General features: G+C 30.7%; 2 protein-coding genes across 2 annotated transcripts in view; one reads left to right on the top strand and one right to left on the bottom strand.

The window, feature by feature from the left end:
• Positions 1 to 24,647, top strand: part of LOC136968173 (uncharacterized) — a 206,447-nt gene that overhangs the window by 944 nt on the left and 180,856 nt on the right. The gene's annotated exons all lie outside the window — the stretch shown is intronic.
• Positions 14,696 to 24,647, bottom strand: part of LOC136968163 (uncharacterized) — a 71,233-nt gene continuing 61,281 nt past the window's right edge. Inside the window, exons 3-7 of the mRNA XM_067262126.1 lie at positions 20,967 to 21,107; positions 19,487 to 19,616; positions 19,213 to 19,391; positions 17,313 to 17,428; positions 14,696 to 17,227 (exon numbers count right to left, since the gene is read on the bottom strand). Of these exons, the coding sequence (XP_067118227.1) occupies positions 17,069 to 17,227; positions 17,313 to 17,428; positions 19,213 to 19,391; positions 19,487 to 19,616; positions 20,967 to 21,107 (725 nt within the window). The 3' untranslated portion in view covers positions 14,696 to 17,068. The remainder of the gene's footprint in view (positions 17,228 to 17,312; positions 17,429 to 19,212; positions 19,392 to 19,486; positions 19,617 to 20,966; positions 21,108 to 24,647) is intronic.

Raw genomic sequence — 24,647 nt, 5'->3', positions numbered from 1 at the left:
ACTTACTCATCGGAATCAAGAGGTGTTGCAAGCAAGGGCCAACAATATTTTAAAAGACATCTCGTCCTGGTGCCAGAACAGGAAACTTAAGATCAATCACGAAAAATGCTGCTGCATTGTCTTTCCCAGGACCACCCCTCTTCGTAAAGGCCCATCTATCAGGTTAGATGGGATCCGCATTAAAAATAAAGATACAATAAAATACCTTGGCGTACAACTGGATAATAGGCTAACTTGGAAGCCTCACATCTATTATACCTATGAGAAAGCCCTAACAGTGATGCATTCTCTGGCCAGCATTGCCCGTAACAGGTGGGGGTACGGGAGCAATGCGTGCAGGCTGCTCTACAAGACGGTTCTCGAACCTATTCTGACTTACGGGTCAGAAGTCTGGGGTACTGCCATAGCAAAAGTGCACATCCAGCGTAAACTCCAGTCGGCACAGAGACTAGCATTAATTGCCATTACTAAAGCCTATAAGACCGCCCCAACGGACGCTCTTCAGATTATCGCCAACATCCTTCCTATAGACATCGTAATCAGGGAAAAAGTCTGGGTTTTCCAGCAACTTAATTTGACAACCGGTAAAATCACCAACGACCGCTTTAATAGTGTACTAAATCATCTCGTGAACAACTCTACATTATCCATTTTCTCTGATCATCTTATCAAGTATAACCTAGATTATAGCCCGCAGCCTTACTTCTACCACCCCAGTATAACTATCGAGGAACTGTTCACCTTTGAAAGTCCGGCAGCCACCACAGGCCTCTGTGTTTACACTGATGGGTCAAAGACCGATGTTGGTGTAGGCAGTTCTGTCGTGGTCTTGAAGCATGAAAGCATAGTCTATCAGGCCAGGTATAGGTTGGCAGAGCACTGTACTGTGAATCAGGCAGAATCGCTCGCCATCTGCAAAGCCTTACTTTGGATATCCAACAATATGGCGACCCATAACATCAAGAGCGCCACAATTCTCAGTGACAGTCGCGTGGCACTGCTACAATTGAAAAAACTCAATATCAAGCTGAAGATCGTCCATGACAGTGTACGTATTATTCTTAACCTAAAAGACAAAATTCACCTCAAGTTTGCCTGGGTGAGGGGGCACTCAGGAGTGCACGGAAACGAGAGGGCGGACCTCTTAGCCCGGACAGCACCAAACTGGCTACGAAACAACACTTTCGAGGTTACTCCGGTGGCTTGGTTTACTACGAACATTCGCCAGCACTCCCTCAGCATCTGGCAGGAAAGGTGGGATCGTAGCACTACAGGCAGGACCACACATGCCTACATCCCAAACATTCTGCAGAGACGCTACAACAAGCACCTGGTCCCGTCCTTTCAAATCACTCAATTGCTCACAGGTCATGGAAATTTCCGCGGGTACCTTTATAGGTTCTTACAGAAAACGGACGGTAAGTGTCCCTGCTCCCCCACGGAAGTCGAAGACTCAAATCACATAATTTGGCACTGCCCGCTCTACAGCAGGCAGCGCAGGACTATTATCTCTGCAGTCCAAAATGAAAACGAACTTTGGCCATGCAACTACACAACTATGATCAGCAATAAAAATATCTTCAATGCACTAAAGACTTTTGCCATGGACATTGGCATATTAAACTGACTTTGTTTTGGACTCTTTCACGGCCAACTTCTGTCTTATTATGTACTAATGTTCTGGCAGAGCCCGTTCTGTGTGTCCTGTGTCTGCCGTGTGTCGCCATGTATCTGCTTTCTGCACGCGATTAATGTATTTGTCCAATGCCACCTGTAGTTGTTCACTATAGTTTACTACCATTTTGTTTGTTTACTACCATTTTGTCGCGATTTCTCTCAGCCACCTCTCTGCAATGTCTTACATCATTGTACCTTTTGTTTTGATTACCTATTGTCATTTGTTTTACATCGTAGTGTTCTATGTTATCTTCGCGTGTATATAGTTAACATTGTCGCGCCATTTCTGTTGTACTGTCCCCTGTATATGTCGGTTAAGTATTGTATAACTTTTGTATTTTTACTCAATTTTGTACTTTGCTTTGTTTATTAAAGGCGATGCTAGGCGCCCATGGTCCCATGGACCTCCGGTTTCTAACTTCACACTATCCTATTCCACTTTATTTCACCTTCTCTCAACACTCCTTATTACTTTACCTCTTCTTTCTTTTTCCTCCTAACAGGGCTATACCTCTGAGTGCGGCCCTTCTCCCCCCTTTTCCTCGAGTCTGGTGATGACTCATCATAAAATGAACAATGTTTTTTTTTGAGATAAAAGAACTTTTTAATAATATATTATTTAAAAAACTTAACATTTTGGTATGTTATATATAATAATAATAAATAAGAACTTGTCAGGAACAACTCGAAAGACTCTAAACCCGAGAAACTCCAAGTGGCCAGTTCATCCTGGCAAGTCGCGAACCCATGTTTAGGGAACGGGGTTCCGTTCCCTAAACATGGCTTGGCCACTGATGGGTCTTATTTATTACTGATGCAAAAAAAAAAAAAATCATTGTAAAAAGTAGCATCTTAAAGAAATGTTAATATTGCTCACCAAAATGACCTAACTTAGTTATTTCTAAGTGAACAATGGACATTATTGGTTTATATCTTAAAAAATACAGACACTTTTATTTATGTAAATTAAACTGGAAGGAAAATTGGTTCAAAATTCATTTCTAATTCTTCATCTGCTAAGCGATTATTTTTTCTTAACAATTTAATATTAACTCTACTGTATATTTACTACAAGCAGACACTAAGAAAACAAATTGAAAGGTCAAAAATATTAATAGTTAACTTAGAACATAGAACACAATCATTATCTATTCAAACTAAAATCTGCAGTTGTTAAATTACTTAACTTTATTTTGTCGATATTAACAAAAGGATTTGTGAAGTAGTGAATCGGCTTATACACACTTTATGATACTCATGCAAAAGTTTATCTAATCATTTACCGATAACTATGAGCAATCTGATTTATTGAACCTCAGTTTAGAGTCTTTAATGACAAATAATGCCGGTAATTTTAAAAAATGACGTTCCTTTGTTCTTGAGTGTATTACACCCAATTACACAACAATTCACCATGAAGATATTCGTGACGAATAAATGACACAAGAACTCCAGCTAAAGCGCATGTAAACAAATAAAACGTAACAAACCACAAAGATGGAGCTGGACAATTTCGCATGCTCATGACGTCATTCGTGATTTCGACTTGAAATCTCCTTATACTTTTTAAGTGTCCTCATAAATGAAAGTGCTTTTTCGTTGCTTGCAACACCAAAAGGGCCACAGTAGCGAGTTTTGGTACCAATTTCTTTTACCGAAATTTTTACTCGCATGTCGTAAAATATTATCATGCCGAATTTCTTTGGATAGGAATACTTTAATTGCGATCAACAATACTGTATATTGTTCAGATGTTATTTTAATATTAATTAAGAAAAAACTTAAGTAAAAAATTTAGCTCTTTAATTTGAAAGTTATTTTATTTGGATAAAAACTTAAGTTTAATAATAATGGCCATGCTAAAAATTTATACACATGTTCAACCCGAATTATTTTTAAACAATTATACGTTACGAATAAACAAGCATAAAATTTTTATTGTTTTGAATTGATTTCGTTACAGTTTTCGTGGAATGAGTTTGCATCGCTGTTTTTGTAGGTGACATAATATTTTCATCAGGCAGATTTTTATTTTACATGGTGAAAATATTTAATTTATTTCAATAAAGACTGTAGCTTGAGATATCGAATTGTTACTCATTTATAACAGATTAAAACTTGTATAATAGAAGATTATATGTATGGCCTAAACATTAACTAATGCGAACCGGTAATTATTAACAAGTAAGTAAATATTATACAAGACAATAATGTGCTTCAGGTTAACAATATTATTTCAAGCTTCTTTAATTACGGTATTTAATGTATATGTCTTACGCCCTTAATAATTATCGAAAAGTTTAAAATTATCTGAATATTATGAATCCACTTAATTACGGGAAGATCCAAAATCCTGTCCATAAAATTGAGCGAATAATAGTAAATACTTAGACAAGCATTAATATTTATTTACTTAATTTTTTAAAACTATGCGCTGTGGGCACTAAGCAAGCTCATTATGGTTTCTGCCAAGTCCACAATGGGGCAGCTGGGTGATGAGGCCAATACCCCAATCTGTCAACCCTATCTTCAGCATCCCTAATAAATTTGAAAATGGGAACAATTATTTATCAATACGTGATTTCAATTCAAACACATTCCCAGAATGAAGTTACACAGATGACCGGCACGACTCTATTGCTAACAGGAGAAGTACAGGGGCAAGACACTATTAATTTGAAGTGGAACGCATATACAGTGTTTTAAATTAAATTTAAAAATATGATTAAAAATTACTACCAGGTATTGTGACGAAGCCATAGTATAGTTGCTCGTTATACCTTGAATGATTGTTGGAATAGAGTAACATTATAGTAGACTATGTGCCGTTAACTGAAATCCTAAACACTATAAGTCTAGTATTTTCAACATATTTTGTTTCAACTGAGTAAGAATTGGACAGATTGCTGCTGCAATACTCTGTTGTAACAGTTGCACATTTCGCGGATGACGCCTTCTAAGTCATCGATATCGTGTTATTTTTTCCGGTTCTTTGAGACGTTCTTACAAGAAATTCGTGGGTCTCGAATCTAGATTCGTTGTTAATTACTTGCTAGCAACATTTCCTCTCGCTAATGACATCCAGAAAATGCTTCAGCTAATCATTCTCTGTGTTCACAGCAAAATACGTAATACAGTAAAATACGTCCTACGTAAAATGAATAATGTTTGAATAAGCAGAGACAATGCAAATCATAAAAGGGACAATAAAAAATAAATACGGTATAATGTTATAATAACTGCCGTTACAATTCGTATGTAATAAAATTTGATAATCCGTAGACCATAATGATTTTTTTTTGCATGCATTGAGTAGACAATATACCGTAATGCCACATCTGTACCTGACAGTATGATTCCAAAATGGCTGCACCACTTTTGAATATCACCACTGACAAACAGTGTAGGGTTGTTTATCTTTTGAATGCTGAGGGAGTGTAACCAGCTGAAATTTATTATTGAAAGAAAGCTCACTATGATTCTCATCATAATGAGCTTTCTTGTTTCAGTCAAGAGGTTGTGTATTAGTGGCTATAAAGATTCGAGAATGAAAGGGAGAATGGAAACAACATCTGTTCCAGATTTCCAACTACTAGAGCAACTGATGCAGTGAAAGAGAATCCTGAGTGCAGAAGAATCACAATTCACGCTGTTGCTGACAAATTTAACACGAGTCATAAATCTGCTTAAAACATTATGCGTACCGAGTTGGAGTACCACTAATGATGGGCGATAGTGATAGTACTATCGATACTATCGATAGGTAAACTCAGGGCAGATTCTCTGGGCTTGCTTAGCATCCGCCGCATACTTAAGAGAAAGTTTCGACTGTCAATATACTTTTTATATGAGAACAAATGTGCCAATAATAATTTATTCTAAAGTGTAAACTCTTTTATCATTTGTGTTTGCTTTTACTTAGGCAGCTAGCGGCTAGCCGTTTTAAGTCAGTGGGATGCTTGGGGGAACTCGATCGCTTGCTCGTGTGGAGATTTGCCGCGGCAAACAAGTGCGCGCGCATGACGTCATTCAAAGCATTTAACACGGCCAGATTGTATCAAAAGCTTGCAGTACCCAGTCAGCATACAGTATTGTGTACATACTGTACATACCATGCAGTTTGTACAGGGCGAATCTTCATAGGGACTAATAGGACTTAAGCCCTGTCAAAGACCAACAAAAATTGAATTATTATCATAAATTTTTAATACTTTTTCATTATAATATATTTCATGTGTAGAAATAATGGGGTTTATAATAGTCCATACTTTTTTATTCACACCAAATAACGTTTCTACCTATTGTTTAGTGCTAGAGATAAGCCTATTATTCTTATTATAACTTTCAGAATGCTCAAAATTTTGGTATATCCAGATAGACCACCCCCTTAAAAATTCCCAAAGTTTTTCGACCTGTCCGGATTCGGTCCTAGATCCTCCAAGCCGTAGGCCACCTTAACCGCTCCCACCCGGTCAAATTCGCTTTATTTTAAACAATTCATTTGAGGAAGTTGCGTGTAATGTTTAAATTATAACTACTTAAACTTTTGAAAAAAATAATTATTGTATAGGACAATTAACAATAGTCATTTGTTTGCAAGTTGGCAACAACTCAGTTTTTCACGTGATCGTGCCTTCTCACGTGGTATGTTGAGAATTGAACTGACTGGTTTTTAGTGTAGTAATTACGTATTCGTACGTAGATATTTTTTTCTTTTGGAGAGTCTTTTGAAATTTTGTTGAAATCGTTATTACTTAATATATTGAGTGGATTGGGCATTTTCGTATAAATTGCCCTAATCTTAAAACATCAGCTTTGACATCTATCTCATCAGGGCCAGATTTACAAGTAAGTTATGTAAGCTGTTGTTCGAGTTCTAAGGGGGGGTCTGAAAAATTTCTACAATAAAGAAAATTGAACTCAAATTTTGTAATAAAAATATTTTTTGCGAACCAACAAAATATATTTTATTTTTTATTTTGTGTAGTATTTAAATTAATATGTTTATGTTAATTCTTTTCTTCTTATGATTAACTACTAAAATTGTGAAAGGTTGGTAAGGGCATCACACAAGAGTTACGGCTTCGAACTGCTTAAATCCGGCCCCGTGTCGCACAAAATTCTTGCATTTTAAACTTTAAGGAAAAATCCTTTAAAATTGACAGCATAACTTGTTCATGTAAAGCTGGACAATCGGAAAACTATTTCTGCCAATTGTTAACAGTCAAAACCACTCTTTTGGTCGGTTATATTCATGAGCTCCGAATTTTGATTTCCGAACAATCATCTCTGTTTCATGTAAGAATAGACGAAAAATTATATTGGGCTTCCTTGTGGCTTTAAATTGCAATTTGGAACGCAAAAGAAAGCTTTTCTTTTTCTATTGCCATTCATCTTTACTGCTGACAATACACAAGAATGATCCAAACAACAAGATAAAATAGTTTGTTTTTAAACACCAGAGGGCAAGCACCCGGTGAAAAATGCAAATTGACACAATAGAATCTACAGGCTTCTGCTACTTGATCAAAACACTGCTTCCTGAAATGGAAGTGCCTAGCAGAAAAACAATTACTCGCTGGCTGGATTTAAAGTTCAAAATGTCGAAGGAAGTTTTGAAAAGAAAAATTGCAGATGTAACTTGGATGACACTGACAACTGACATTTGGACTGATAAACCTAAATATGACCAAGTGTTCAGCTTAATTGCTTATTTTGTAAAAGAGGATATACTCTGTCATTTTGCCTGTAGCAACAATGGCAGTACAACACACTGAGGACAATATTACAGCGGAAATTGTGAAAATCCTGAAAATGTGAATATCTTTGAGTCAAGGATCGTGTGCAATGTGACAGATGGTGGTAGCAATATTGTTAAAGCTGCTCAGGATACACAGTGTATGTTTGGCTAAAATCGCCATTTTTATTGCTTTGCCTACTTACTAAATCTTGCAGCAAATGATGCAATAGGATAGGTGATTGTATGGCACTTCGAGATACTATTTCTCAAGTAAAAAGCATTATCACCCACTTCAAACATTCTGTAAAAGTCACAGATAAGCTGCGTGAGAAGCAGTTGCTAGTGGTATTTCAACAAATTACGTTCTCAAATTAAAACAGGATGTTTCAACCCGTTGGAAGTCCACGTTTATAATATTGGAATGCTTTATTGCATTATACCGTTTTGTTGTTACCGCAGATGCTAACTCAAAGGAATGTCCTCCAGTTACCTGCAAACCAGACATAGAAGCACTGAAAGAATGTGTGGTTTTGTTCGAGCCTCTAAAGCAAGTGGCAGGCGAAGTTTCAGCAGAAAAGCATGTTATCGGTAGCAAGCTGATTTCCTCTTGTCAATTGCATGCAGAGTTCTATACGAGATGTTACTATTACTACGTCTATGGCTGTACAGCTGAAGGATAGCTTAATGTATAGTATAAACAAACGATCCGGTTGCTTGAAAGAGTCAAAGCTCCTGGCCATAACAACAATTATGGATTCAAGCTTTAAAAAGCTACATTTCTCAAGCACCACACATTGCAACTCTCTGTTGTCAGCAGCAAACGCTGAACTTAGGCTTATGATAAAAAGCCTAAGAAAAAAAATAAAATAAAACCCCCAGGAAAAACGAAAAAAGTGACATTTGGCCTTATCATAAGAAGTTGTATACTTAGCCAATATTCTACAGAAATATATTGTGGCTTGCTTCTCACTTTGCGCGGGAGTATTCAATTGCCATTTATGGAGAAGTTAGAAAATCTGCTGGGATATTGGATGGCTGGCAGGCCCCTGAGATGACCAAACTGGAAATGAAGTACTTGTGTGTGGCGGGATAAGTCCCGCCACACACTTCAGAGCGTCTCTTCTCTAAGACTGGTAATTTAATTACCGAAAAAAGGAGTCGGTTGGACCCGAAGTGGGTGAGAGACGTATTTTAATGTCAAATTTGACATTACAGGAATGGTTAGCCCTCAGGAAATGTGTTGTAAGTTAAAATCGAATTAAATAATTTGATTCAAAATCATTTTCATACGAACGGATCAAAACAAAGAAACATTGTGTACATAAGTTTTTGTGAATAAAAAACTCTTTCATTTATTATTATTTCTTGTGTACAGAAACAATTTATATATGTATATAAATCTGAAAAAAGCGTTTAATTCGTGTCAGTGATAGTTTTTTGTTGTTATGATCCTATCCCAGAAAAATTGTGCTCTTAACAGAAACCATCAATAGTATCGATAGTTTTTCAAAAAAAATACTAAAAGAGCTATTAATAGTCTTAAGTCCTATCGATATTAATGTCGGTAGTAAATTTTGGATTATCGCCCATCTCTATTATGAGTTTCGAAAAGTAGAATTGAAACTTCAAAGAAATAAAAAATAACAAACCTTTTTAAAAAGATAGGTAAGTTCATACACGCAGTATGTATCTTAAAAGATAGGAAAAACTATAATAAAAATCTTTACAAAAGAGATTAAAGAATGAATTTGACTTCTAAGAGAACAAAGAAAAAATCAAAGCTTTCATAATACTTAGTTACCGATAAAGAAAAGAAGAGATAAAACAATTAAATAACAAATTAACAAACAAAACACCCGAAAAATTCTTTAATTCTAATATAAACATTATCAAAAATAAATATATATTTATTTTAATATCTTCTAAATTAATTTAAGCAAATCAGACGAGATGTTAGTCAAATTTAAAATCCGTTATATTCCGAAAATACCATTTCTGTTGGCAATACATAGGAAAGATTCGAAGAAAGCCATTCGAAAAAATAAAAGAGAAAAATATTGTCTGTTTAATGACAAATATCGGAAAGGCAATCCACTATCAATTAGTGTTTGCTAGTTCGCTGTTACTGATAGAAAAGGTGTTTGGTTTATCTGCAGAGATTAACAATATACTGTTGCAGTAAACAGGAAATTACTTTTAAGAATACTGTAACAAGAGGGAAGTTTAGCCAAGATTGCAAACAGAATTTCTCTGAAAACAAAGGTAAAAATTGTAACATTGTAAGAGTTTCCTATAGTAATATACGTTATTTATGCAAAAGAATAAATAGAAGAAAGTATGTGAAAGATCGCTGAGAAAACTTACAAAAGATTTACAAAAATTAAGAGTACAATGCATAGGTCCTATTTTTACAGAAGGAAAACAAAAACATTTTTTTTTTCTTTAGAAATGCAAAGTTCGTTAAATGGAAGTTAATAATAAACTAGATATCTTGACGAGAGCTAATCATAATATATTTTAAGCAACATAAAAGATCAAAGCATTTTAGTAAATTTTTATTCGTTTTTATATTCGTCTGTTGGCCTGATTCAAAAGTTTGGCAAAGCTCTTGCACGGCTTTCCCGGTAATCGAACAGGAGGTTAAGGGGACTAGGAAGAAAGTTTGACAATTTTCAATTATAATTTCTAAAAATTAGAAAACAGCAAAGGCATTATTTTGAGTGTAGGGATGAGTATAAAAAAATACAAATGCCAATAACAAGTAAAATTTTTGGTTAAGTGCCACCCTATTTCAGATAAGAACCATACCTACTCTTTCTCTCTTTCACTTATAATCTCTAAACTTGCATCATTGCTTCATACATAGAAATATCTCAGCCAAATTACAAAATTTTTGGTCCTTGTGATACTGAGATATAAACTGTTAAATTTAGTCTGGATCGGTCAACGACTTTAGAAGTTAATGAGATAAAATTAGGGCTGAAGTGTTCAGATCTTATGGTAGCTAATATTTTCTGCAGTGTTTAAGAAAAATTTGATCCAGATATGTCAAAGGACTTAGAATGTCTGTTTGTTTTTTCCCTATATACTTCTATTTTATATAAGTTATACAGATTGGCAATATTGTTCATTGAATCGAATATAATACAAAAGTAAATACAATTATCACGCTTATTATAGTTTTGAAAAAGACTCTTTTCTTTGTTTTGTACTAAACACTAGGACTCGAATCAGTGTCTGTTCGGAGTTCTCGCCTGTAACACGTTGTGTCCGTGTGATATCGATGCTTCTCTTTGTTTCATTTATACTAATTACTTTGCAAACACCGGCATAACTCTCTTGTTAACAGGAAAAGAATGATGTACAGGATCAAAACACTACTAAAATCAGTATTTTGCATCAAGAACTAATAAATTGCGGCCCGGAATTGTGACAAATAATTGCTCGTTACTTATGAAATTTATTGAATTAATTAATTATATATATAAAGAAACAACAATACGACTCAAAAATTTATAACTCAGTTTAAATTTCTAAAAAAATTGCTGCAAATAAAAGAAATGCTCAGAAATTTCTTTTTAACTTCGTTTTGAAAAGGTTGATAAAAGACTAAAATAGAACAGATAATATACGAAAAAAGATGACAATTATCTTATTTGTATACAGGAAACAATTTCACTGTAAAGGGGTTTGAATCATATTTAGTTTAAATTTTTGACAACAGATGGCAGAAAGTGTCTGATAGTCTCCCTTTATGAAATTCAGAATTTACGAGATGCATATTTTTGTTTCAAAAATACCTTATTTAAAATATTAACAATATTTAAGTTAAAATAATGTGTTGTAAGCGCTTATTTGAACTGGTCGATAGTTTTTATGTTTACAAAGTGAGATTTCTACGCCAATTCCTGATCTATTTAAGAGTGGTTTGCAGATAAAAATAAAAATAAAAATATGGAGTAAATTTCTTGTTTTGTATTTAATTAATTGTAGAATAGAAAGATATTTTCAAAAATTTAAATTCTGCTTTAAAAAATTCCTTCTTTATTTAAAAGTTTCTCAACCTTCTACAGATTTATTTACTTTTAACTTAGAAAAAAGTTTTTCTAGAATCTATTATAAGAAATGTAACTATGAAAATTTGAGAATTCTTGATTTATTTTTATCGTATTGTCAAATTAAACAAGCAATTAAAAAATTGGGTTTAATTTGGGTTTTAATAAATCAACATACATAATTCTTGTTGAAATTTCTCCGAAATTTGAAAAATTATTTTTTTTAAACTCTTATCTTGAGAGGAAAAATATACACTATATTCTTCGCTGATATTTTCCATTTAAAAATTACAGACGACAAAACGTATGAACAATCACACCGAAACTGAATGGGATTGGTCACACGTTTATGGGAATTTATGAAAAAATTGTTCCATAAATTCGGTGGGTTTTGTGTAGATTTAAATTGTTCTAGACACAGTAAATCTGGGATCTGTTGATATAAATACAAATTTCCCCGCCAAATTCATTTTTGGCATCACTGGTTTCATTATACGCTAAAGTTGCCTGTCAGCAGATACGGCTGAAAACAAAATTTTGCGTAAATTTATGCTCTACTCTAGGTAATGAAAATGATTGCCTGCAGTCTAAACGTTTAGGCAATCATTCACAATAACATAAAAACGTTAAAATGTGTTTAAAACGTTTAAGTCATGCTTTTCCCATAACTGGAGAAGTGCAGTTAGCTGATTTAAGAGTGAGATTTAACCTGATCTTTCACCATCCATGAAAACACAAATGAACGTAAAATATGACTTAATGTACATTTTTTTCTTTTTGTGAAAATTTTCACTTACGATCGCTTACCTGATGTTTTCATTTCAACCATTTTAAATAACTGACAGAAGGTAGAAATTCCGATTTACCAATAAAAATCCCAAAGGAATGTCAGGACAGACTTCAATTCCGGATATCTGTCTTATCAATGACACTTACGTTAATAACACCTTTATTTCTTAAAGGCCTTATTTTGCCGATTTATAAAATTGCTTTCGTGTTTGTAAAGTCCTCCCTCTATTTTCAAAATAGTATTTTAGAAACATTTGAAATATACTGTAATATTAGAATATCTAAGAAATGTTTTCGTTTACACGTTACCAAGAAATAAGAAAGTTTTTTCTAAAAGTATTTTAATTACAACAAACTTTCTTATATTTACTCTGTTCTTATCATCGAGAAATAGATGATCCAAAATGGGAATTATATTTCAAAAAGTACCTAAAAACCTCACTATTTTTTTTTTTTTTTTAACTTTTATACTATAGGAAGCATTTTTAAAACTTTTAATAATGGTTAACACAGATACGCCATTGAATACTGTATCAGTACATTTACATTTAATTTATAATGACCCACCAGTGTTGTTCTCTTATAAACCAAAACAAGCTGACACACATAAGAGCACACTCTCGTATGTGACATAAGCGATACACAGCATAAGAATATGCTTTTATTTGCGCGTTAATTGTAGAGAATTTTGATATTTTGCTGCTTTTGTCTCTAATATTTTACAATTTAGATAATGTTTTTTTATTTTCTCACCACATTTTGAAACAAATTATGATAACCAACCGTTTCTTATTTGCTTTCCAGAGATTTTTTCCATAGTTTATCCATCTATATTTTCAAGTTAAGTGGAATCATGGATAATTAAAGAAATTTTGTTAAATATTGATTCTTTAAGTCAAATAAATCTAAGAATATTTCGTAATTTTCGTCGATAAATTCCGTATTACATTTCGTAGAAATGTTTTTGACGATTCCGTGTTGTTGCTGCGGATAGACAGTCAGTGAACTAAAATCGATTGATTCTTCAACCGATACCATTCTACAAAAAATACATTCGATTTACACTTAAACAGGTAGTCAATAATTAAGTTGAATGTCTTTTTATGCCTTTACAGATGTACTTAAGATAAAGAGAGTTAATATTTTAAAAAATATTAGTTATGTCTATATCATAATATTTGAATATTTTGGCTATAAAATATATATTTTTTATATTAGGGAAATAAAAAATAACTTTTTTAAAAAGAAATATCCTTAATTACTTCTGAATTAAAACAAATTATTAAAATAACGTTTTTTGAATTTAAAATCACATAAACTTATAAATGCACAGATTAATAATGTAGAGTAAATTATCTAGTGAATATTCAAGTATGTTTAGTGATTTCAGTCATCGTTGGCTTTCTGCCAGGATAGTCTCTAAATACGATTTCCTCTTTACATTCGATAAGGAAGACGTTCTCCTATCTAATCGTAAAGACAATATTTTATTTAGTTCAGACATTTTGAAAACGACAAAACAGTAATGTTTAATATAGCGATTTTTAAGAGCCTTGATAGCTTCTTTTTTATACGATTTTTATCCCAAAAAGTCGATCCTCTCTTCATTGATTTTATCCAATTTAGATTAAAAATTGTTTTTTTTTCGTAAGAGTAAGGACTATTGTTAACAAATTAATAGCAAAAAAAATTAAAGATGGTCTAAGTCAATTTGTTGTTGACTTCTTGGAATAAAAAAGAAAAATGTTGTTAAGCCAACGTATAGAAAATATTATAGATGTATTTAGTAATCTCATAAAATAAGGAGAAAGTTTTAGTCTAAGAATTTCTTACACCTTTAAGTTCAGAAGAACTGTATAAAAACCGGATGGATTAATCAGAGAATCCGAGTAAATTCTACTGTTTCGCATTGTTCTGTTATATAAACTCATTTCAAAATTGAAAGAATTTTATTTTATTTTATTTCTAAACAATATCTTTTTGCAAAATATGTTGGGAAAATTTTTAAATATTATAAAAAATTATCACTAATTTTGATACTTTGCAATAAGTACCGATAATTATTAGAAGTTATTAAAAAATTACTGATAAATAAAGAATCATTTGTTTTTGTTTATTTACCCTTTATTATTTTTCCTGTATCACAGATATTATTATTGACTTTTCCTATATTGTTTATTTCAGTTTGTATCCAAATGGAAACAGATGTCGCGTGTTCTACAGCTGCATACAACACATAACAAAGCCTTTATCGATAATATCCCGTCTGTGCAATTTTAATTAACACGTTAAAAATTATAACTCTTAATTAAAACACGAGATCATCTCAAAAAGATTCATTAAATATTTAATTCGATTATTCTAAATATCGATACCTGTTTGCGAAAATGAACACTTGGTAAGAAATAATTTCAACTTATATTATAACATATAATTAGCTATTAAATCTGAATAAAAATGTTTATTTTCAAGAATTAACTTTTACATAAATTGTGCAAAAAGCTGTATAAAAAGCTGTATATTATACAATAGGATATACATAAATAAGTGCGAAGGACAGAATTCTGAGTGCTGAGAAATGTATTTCACACATTTTGGTCCCACCAGTCATGAAGGGGGAATTCCATTTACGATACTCACAATCACTGATAACGACAATATATAATAAGTTATGATAAGCAAACAATCCATATAAAACACAGCAAATATCATTAAATATATCTAGACGTTGTCAGTAGACGTACTGTACATATTTTTTTACATAGGAACACCCATTATATAATAAAATTTATATAAATTTTAACAATAAAATAATAAATCTAAACATTTTACTATGCAGAAAAATATATAATTATCAAAATTATTATTATTATTTTTTTATCGAATAAAAAACTCAAAAATATATTATCTAAACATATGAAAGAGAATGAACGAGAATGGGAAATTATACATAATTTTAAAATGGCATTTTTTAACATTGTGTATATTTATATATATTTAATATATACATTTATAAACATATATATGTGCAAATAGACGGCTTATATTATACGAATATAACAAAAATTATGTAGAAGCAACACGGAAAATATTTGAAAAAACATCATTTATACATACATTTAACTGTTCTTTTATTTACAATAAATAACATTAATTTCACGAGAATTGCCTGATACTTGTAAAATTGCATAACGAAGCGATTAATACCTACACAATTTGCCAAACAAAGCGCAGTTTAATTTATTACATAATAATTTTTTGGCATTAAAATGAAAAATAAAATAAAATAAAATACATTAATTCTCAATTTCTTCTATATTTTTTAATGGAATCTACCTTATAAATTTCTCAAACATTAAACAGTTTTAGTCAAACATCTCAGATGCATTCAGTTAAATAAACCAATTTGATATATCAAGAGGATGAAACAATTGACGTCAGTTACATAAAATCAGAATATATATATACAGAAAAATATATAGCACAGTAACATACATCCGCTTTAAATTGTTCTTAAAGATATTTCTTCTTAAAATATAATGAAAATATAAACTGTTGCTTTGTTATTTTTACATATTATTGATGACTTTTGGGAATATTCAGCAAGAAAATTTTCCACCTTCTTAAATTGAAGTGTAGCTTCTAAAGAATGGCAAGAATTTTTTTTTTTTTTTTAATTTTGGAACCCAAAAATCGGGCGTAACAATTTAAGGTCTATAAGAAGAAGAGTGGAAATCTTGCCATAAAGGTATCAAAGTGAATGTTTCAAAAACAGACAATGTAAATCTAATTTGTCTATCATGAGAGTGCATAAACCTATCTCTAATTTGATCTAATGCCAAGCTATATATATATTTATTTATATGGTTGAACTTTAATGGTGACTTTACAATACTGTCAAAGACAGCGATAATAATTATATTATATACATATCATAAAATTATTCTTTACATGGGTATCATTTTTTACATTCGACAAATAAATTATAATAAATTCAAAATTAATCATAATAATAATAATAATAATAATGTTATATTATAATTGTTATCTTATTTTATTAATTATTGAGAGATAATATATGAATATTTTATTAATTAATTAGTTTCGTGAATATTAATTTTATAAACGTGTTGAAATTTGGCAATACCGTTAATAACTTCAATACTGTCATACAAATTTGTACCTTTGTATTTCGGATTATATTTTTACACGATTCGAAGCAATTTACTGCAAATTTTTTAAAGAAAAATTCGAATTTTTACTGTAAATTAACAAAAATACACTCTTGAAAAATGAAAAGGGACGTCACGCAAAAGAAGAATTTTAAAGAAAATGTTTATAAAAATTTTAACTGAAAGACCATAAAAAAGATAAATCATTAAAAAATATATGTTAAAAATTCGTTTGTTTTATATCTTTCCTATATTTGGCTTATAAAGCCTAACATTTAACATTCCGATTTCTTAAATTAGCGATTTGTCTAGATTGAGTTATAGTTTCAAAATATGGATCTCAGGGATTATTACTCTAAGGATATATTTCTGAAATGTTTCCAAATTTTAATATTCGTTAAATTCCGAATTAGGATTAAAGTAAAAATATTAAAATAATCTAATTTTTTAATCATGCATCATGCTTTGGACACGTCCCAAAAATGACGGATAAAGTACACCTTAAACGGTGCTTTTTTTGGGACTCGGCATCGAATGGCGGGAGAGAATTTGTAAAGAAACGAACCGTGTGTATGTTCAGCATACAATTACTGCTCGACGAGGCCGACACGAAGCTTGTTTTTTTTTACGTAGAATCACACCTGAGCAGTGGGAGATGGCGATTTTCCTTTGACAACAGTTTTTTCACCAGATGCACTCGTCACGATCACAGTAGGCGAGTTGGTCCCATCCTGGACAGCTGCCGTATCTTTTAAGATTGCTGGACCGTTCTGAACTGGCTGGTCTTCGTGCACCTATTGTTGTCATACAAAGGAGAATTATTAATTTTTTTATTTTTTTATTTTATATTTTGAAAATTTGGGTGAGAATAATTGATACTTTTTTAGTGAGATCTTCTAACGAAGGCAACGATTCATTTTCGGCAAGAGGTGCTTCGTGGTGACTATCTGCGTTAGGAATTGCGAGAAAGCCGTTTGATGTCTTCCTAGTTTTACCTGAAATTAATGCTCCTTTAATATAAACGAGCAAATTATTTATTGTGACATGCCGGGCTGCAATTTTTCGTCACAATGTTTTCAATTATTTTACTGTCTTGCCCCCTTGTATAATAAATCCGGGAGAGATGGATCCCCTTTAAAAAAATTGCTGTATTTTTCTTATTCATAGCAATACCGATGAAAAATTGTACTATAGTATGCTGGTGACATATGCTAAGAATAAATAATAGTATAAATGTGAAAGACACATAAACAAATTTAGTTAATAATTGACAAAAAATATACAAGTGGGCCACCTATCCCATATCACTATGGGTTAGTTGGGCCATGCTATACCGAAGAGATAGACCTGCGTACGAGAATAGGAATGAAACAAAACATTAATAATAAAACTTTATTGTCCGGTTTAGCACATTTTAAGTGTTTTTTTTTTGCATAAAAAGCACTTATGCCAAATTAAAATTATGTCAAGTTTAAATATTACGATTACATTTTTTTTAAACTTTATTTAGGTTTGCTAGTTTAAGACATTTCCTACACTATTCACATTTATTATTTATTTATCATTAAGGTATTACTGTACATGCGACATTGTAGTTTGACGTTTGTCATACAACTTTGCTTATTTCTGTATCAAACTATCATATGAAAATGGTCCATCTTTCCCTTTTCGAACTGAAGCATTTCTCCCAAATGTCATGGGCGATAGACAAGGCTTTCACGACTTCTCTGTTTAAACCAAAACTATTACAACATATTACAACAATTAACTGACATAATTTACACTTTGTTTGAGATACGGGTTCAAAAATATTATCAGATAACTACAGTATGATCTTTTGACTCATCTGATTTGTATTTCACAGATATTAGCTAAAATACTTGTGCAAAGATTACAAATACAAGACAGTGTACTATGTACAGTACATACATCCACCACGGGCAAATGACACTATCGCCAACACATTCTAACAAACGGTTAAAGAAATATTTAAATGGACCCGCTGGTCCATCTCTCTCGGACTTACCATATCATTCTTCTTCTGTTAGCAATGGAGTCGTGTTGATCATCTATCTAACTCTGTTCAGCGATAAATTTTGAATTGAAATCTAGACTTTTATCTATCCAGTCCGTTTTCGAAAGTAAGGAAGAACAGAAATTTATAAGTTTATAATTTTTTCAAATTGTAGCCCAATAATTTAATTAAATATTTTCGTAATTTTGATTGAGTTCAAAAACTTTTCACGTATTTAATTGAGCTGTAATTTAAAAAAAATTGTAAACCTATAAATTCCCATTCTCGTCCGTTCATTTGACTGTTTGTCTTACTTGAATCTCGAGAATGGTGTTAGATAAATGAAAATGAAGACCAGATATGAAGGTTCCGATTTATTATATACGAACTTCCGGTATAGACCGGAAGTCACGTGATTTCAATCCTGAACGGAGTTACATAGAAGAATGGCATAAATTTGTCGTTGTCAGGAAAAGTATAATGTAGAGAGACAAGAGACAAGAGTCTTGTCTCTCTACTACATTAGTAATGTCTTGTCACAAGACACTACTAATTTGACACTACTTTGACGTAAAATAATTAATTTGAGATCGAGAGCATATATTTTAGATTAAATAAATTAAGGATATAATTAAAAGTTGAAGACTGACATTGCAACGACGCCACAATAATTTTTGCTCGTAAATAATGAGTTTAATTTATTAAAAACTTATTATTATGCTATGCGTTTGTGTAGGGAACTAAAGATTGAAAAATTCAGAATACCTGGAGAAGGAGAAGAATGAGATATATGAGAAGATACGCTATGATGGCGAGATCTAGGAGGTGGGATATGGCTATGACGTCGATGGCTGACACTGCTTGCTCGACGTTTTCCCAGTTTGATATGCATCAAACGAGGATGTGGAGAATTGAAAATCGTCCTTCTGTTTCGGAATCTTGCCCTGCAAAAGAAATGCATTTTTATTATTAAATTTGTAAAATATAATAATAGAACACATTTCTTGAATTCTATAACAGCAAGAGATGTATCACTTGCCTGCTGAAGAGATGAAGAGCTACACACATTCCTACAAACATTATGGCCATCACGACCATAATAATAATGACATTGGTGTCCAGGCGATAGTGAGGTACTTCGGTTGGACTGCCGTAACTAACTCTACCATCTATTACATTAAAAATAATTTACTTTAATTATTAAATGTGATTACTAAACATAGCAAAGAGGTAAAAATATTTTAAGATTAAAATAATTAATCGATCTACATTTCAGCTAATTGTCAGAGAAGAAGAAATAATTAATAATACTTAAAATATAAAAAGATTTACTGTTTTGTATGTTTATATACAGTTGCAGCAGATAAATAATTATTATACTTTACATTTTAAAATAGTTTTATTTATTTATTTTCATTACTTTTTATTACAAACTTCAAGATTTATTTGTTAGTTCAGTGTTAGCTGCTGGATACACATTACACAATTTCATATTTAAAGGCGATGTTAATGTCTCAGAAAACCGTTCATAGAAGAGCATTTTCGTGTTATAGTATTGTAATCGATAGAAAGAAATCGAGAGTAAAGATGCAGTTAAGAAAACGTTTAATCGATCTCGACATCCAAGAAGAATCACCATCCAAGCACACTTCATTGCTACAAAATATCATTACTGGTAATTGCAATATTAACAAATCAAATTTAATGGCATCTCGTAGGGAAAATGCGAAGATTACAATTTAAAAAAATTCTAATTTAAAACACCAGACTATAAAAATAGAAATTTTTATAGAGAAGAATGCAATTATTTTAGTTCGAATTTTTCTAATCGTTCCAGAAATTGTGTGAAATCCGTTAAGCAGAACCATTACGTATTTAAATATGTTCTTCGAATGGCAAAAATAAATTCAATGAATTTATTGATTTTCTAGCTCTTCAATAGCGAGTTATTCGCGGAAGTTATTTAAATCTTAACAAGATTTCGACTAAATAATATAATTTTTCGATTTGGTAATATAAATAAAAATTATTTATATTACTGTTTAAAGCAATTGTTCGGTTTAAAGAGACTTTTATGAATTCAACGTATTGTGCAGCTGTCATCACAAAATTCAATAAAAATTATTTAATAATTTACTTTTTTATTGCGAATTCCTCAAAAATCATAAATTATTTTTAGAGTTTTCATTTTTACATTACATAATCATTATAAGAATTACTTCTATACAAATATAATTAAAAATTAACCATTTCTGTAAGTCGTCAGAAAAAAAAAATAAATCTATAGAATTAAGTAATATTAAGATACTTAAAATAAAAAAATAAAAAATGTTTAGTCTTTAATGATACACCGCGCTTTTTAGAGCATCAATCTAAGAAATTAAACAAGAAAAAATAAATAAATAGAGTAAATTGACTCGGAATTACTTTTAATTACATATTTGTTAAATTACTTTCACATTTACTGTAGGTATCGTTTTTTTTATTCTTTATGATTGATTATATTCAAAGATACTTACCTCCTTCGCACGAACTTCCATTTGGATTGTTCTGGACATAATAACCCTTCATACAAGTGCATAATCCATCCAAGCAGATAGCGTGTTCATCGAAGAAGCGGCATTGACTCGTATAAGTGCATGTTTGACTTAACTGTTTTACTGAAAAATAATTACAAATATATTTTTAAAAGTGGAAAAATATTAACTATAAAAAAATATTTTCGGTGAGTGCATTTTTCAATTTTCTGAAAAATATTTTCCTTTCACAAAAACTCTTCGATATATTTTTATTTTTTATTTTTTTCATAGAATATTTTATATTGAAAAAAGTGAAGAAATTTTTATTTTTAAAATCTTTTCTTACTTTTAGATATTGACAAAGTAAAAGAGCTAAATTCGATTAGAAAATGGAATTTTCTTTTAATATAAATTTTGTGATTAGAGTCTACGAAAAAATTGAAAGAAGAAGAAGAAGAAAAAGAATAAATTTATTTCCATTTTTCAATTAATTTAACTCATTTAGATTAAATTTATGCTGTATTTTTTTAAAATATAAAGTTAATATTCGAAAAATAATATACGTAATATTCAGCAAATAGCGTTATTCTTCGAGTTATAAAATTATTTATACAGATTAAAAATTATAGATAAAAGTAATTAGAAAACTCTTTAATAAAATTATATTCTAGTTTAGATAATATTCATGTGAAATGTCTAACATTAAATAATATTTAGAAAAAAATCAATGTTAAAAAAATATTGTTTTATTTATTATCTATTGTTTCTTTTTAAAAAGTCTAATGAATTTTAATATATTATAGAAACAATTCGAAAAATATATTTAAAAATTAGACAATTTTAAAATTTCTGTTAATAATTCGCTTATAACTTATATAAATAAAAAACTTAATTATATTTAGAAGAATACGAAATAATAAATAATCTCTAGAAATTTGAATTTCAATTTTTAAATTTCTCAATTTCTACTCTTAAAATCTCGAACGGCGATCGAATCTTTGATCTTTAAGCTACAGGGAAAAAAGTATATACTAAATTCAATTGTTCTAGTTTTTCAGAATGTTCTCAACTAAACTTTCTAACGTCGTTAAGGAATCAACAGTTTCAGGAGAAATTCAAATATAAAAATATAGTTTTTCCCTACTAAAATTAGGTATGTCGACTAGAAGTAAAAGGAAAACAAGTCGCCGATTTTAAACTTTTATAAACTTTTAACTTTATTTTCATACCTTTTGACTAATTTTTAAAATATCGTGTATATTATGAAATTATATAAAATATTTTTTCCAGATAAACGTGATGCATAGTTATATTACTTATTTTAATAAAGGAAAATGTTATTTTGAAGAGAGAGTATTTTACAAATTAGAATAAGAAACAAATATATATATATATATATATATATACACCTGTATTTATAGATTTGATACTTTAATATATATATATAAGTTATAAGTATGAAAACTTAATGGATATACGGTGAAACCTGTGGTCTCACACGGTACCGAATATTTTCGGTTTGGCAGGTTTCCGTTTTAAACAGGTATTTTTTCAACGCAAATAATCGCTGCGTTTCTAAGAATTTTTCCTGTTTAGGAAAGTTACAGTTTTATTAAGGTTTCATCCTGGTCAGGTTTTACTGTAATAATAATTTATTAACAATGAGAGATGCGTTATGTTATTGCTCTGAGGAATCCAAGATCGAATCCGAACGAGCGACCTTCGGAATTTTTCGTGATATGTCGGGCTTGGTCTTTCACCATCCGTTTTTCTCTATTGTGAGCCTGGCCGAATCCATAATGGTCATGAAAAAAGACTCTACAGTGTCCACATGACGGAAAAACTAATAAAAAAAACCTCTTCTTCCCAATTATTTAATTATTTTATACAACCGAAAATATTTTTTCAAGGTTTGCAATTTCGATTTTTTTACTTAATTCAATTTAAATTATTTCATAACTTATTAAAGAATTCGCAATATAATGTAAATGAAAATTTTTATTAAATATTTTAATAAATTATCATTAATATTTTCAATTACAATTAATTAAATTATATATTTTTATTCCTTTATCTTAAAGAACATTTTTGAGGTTTTTCATTCAAATTTTAAATCAAAAGATCAACTAGAAATAAAAATAATTTATCGTCAGTAATTAATTATTTCTCTTAATGAAGTGTATCATCATCACGAATAAGTAATTATAACAATAATGATACTCGGAAACCTAACGTTGATTAATTATATAGCAGAATTAACTTGGAGTTCAGACATATTATTTTTAATAATATCAAAATTAAATTAAAATATTTCTTTGATCAATAAATACAGAATATTTCGAATTCTTTCACGAATAAATATACAAAAGATAAATTTTTACATATCAATAATTTAATTTATTACCGAATGAATTCGATTAAACGTAGCGTAAACGAATAATGTAAGAATATTAATCAAATATTTTTGCCATTTTAAATACAAAACTTTCTTAAAAATAGCAAATATCGAAACAAATTTTTTCTTATTTTTAGGATAAGTGAAATGGAAAGTAATACCTTACATACTTAAAGTATCAAATTAAAAACATAGGCTAACGTATGTGCAGTCGAACCTCTAATAACGACCACCTTCCAACAAAGACCACCTGTAAACCTGTAACGACCACCTTCCAACAAAGACCACCTGTGATGACCGTTTTTCAAGAACGTTTCGAAATGCGTACAAAATAACCTACAAACAACGGCTATTTTTTTTAATGATCCTGTAACTGGATGTGTTCAGAAGTTTGACTGCATCTCTTCTTAAGAGATTAAAAAATATCCATGAAATGTTTATCTTCTTTCCAAAAACCCAAATGGGATACAAATGTTTTTGTATGTATGTTAATTATTCCTTAAAATTGAGTAAAAATGGATGAAAACGTTTATTTTTAATTAAACTGTAACGAAGCTACTACCTAGGAACATCAAATAAAACCGGATCTATACGTTGCAACGATAAACTATTTCGAATATTATGTATAGATTGTTACTAAAAAGGATTTGGCGACATACGTTCTACGTAAACAAGACGACGTCGAACTGTCTCAATCGATAAAATTGTCAAGGTACACCCTCACAAACTACTCAAATTTAATCATTTAAAATAATAATAATAGAAACACTAGAAATATTACTACTACAGTAAAACACGTTCAAAGCGAACTTGAATAAAATGGAAACCTGCGTAAACTAGAACAATTCTACGGAACGGAGCGATTTTCTATGTTTTAAGAAACCTGTCAAACCGACAAAAATATTCGGTACAGTGTGATTACGGTTTACGCAGGTTTTACTGTACTTTGTATTTACATTCAACTGGAAAATTTAAAATATTATAAATATTAATTTGTGGGATTAATTCCAGAAGAATCGCTTCAGACACTTTAATTTTGGTATATTTTACAGGCTGTATCGTAAATAAACTCGACAAATAATAATATAAATTCTTAATTCTAATTCTTACGTTAACTGAGCTCGGAAAACTCAGTTCAAAATATTTATTTTACTGTATTGTTCCACAAAAAAGGAGGTATTTCTATTCGATCGACTGCATTTTACTATCCCAGAAGAGGGATCAAACCCGATGATGTGACGTTTATGACGTGATCTTTTAGAGCTTCGTTGGACGCTCGCCAACTT

Source organism: Centruroides vittatus, unplaced genomic scaffold (assembly GCF_030686945.1).
Source record: "Centruroides vittatus isolate TY-2023 unplaced genomic scaffold, ASM3068694v2 contig_1408, whole genome shotgun sequence".
NCBI classification, from domain to species: Eukaryota; Metazoa; Arthropoda; class Arachnida; order Scorpiones; family Buthidae; genus Centruroides; species Centruroides vittatus.
This window is presented reverse-complemented; position numbering and strand designations above follow the sequence as displayed.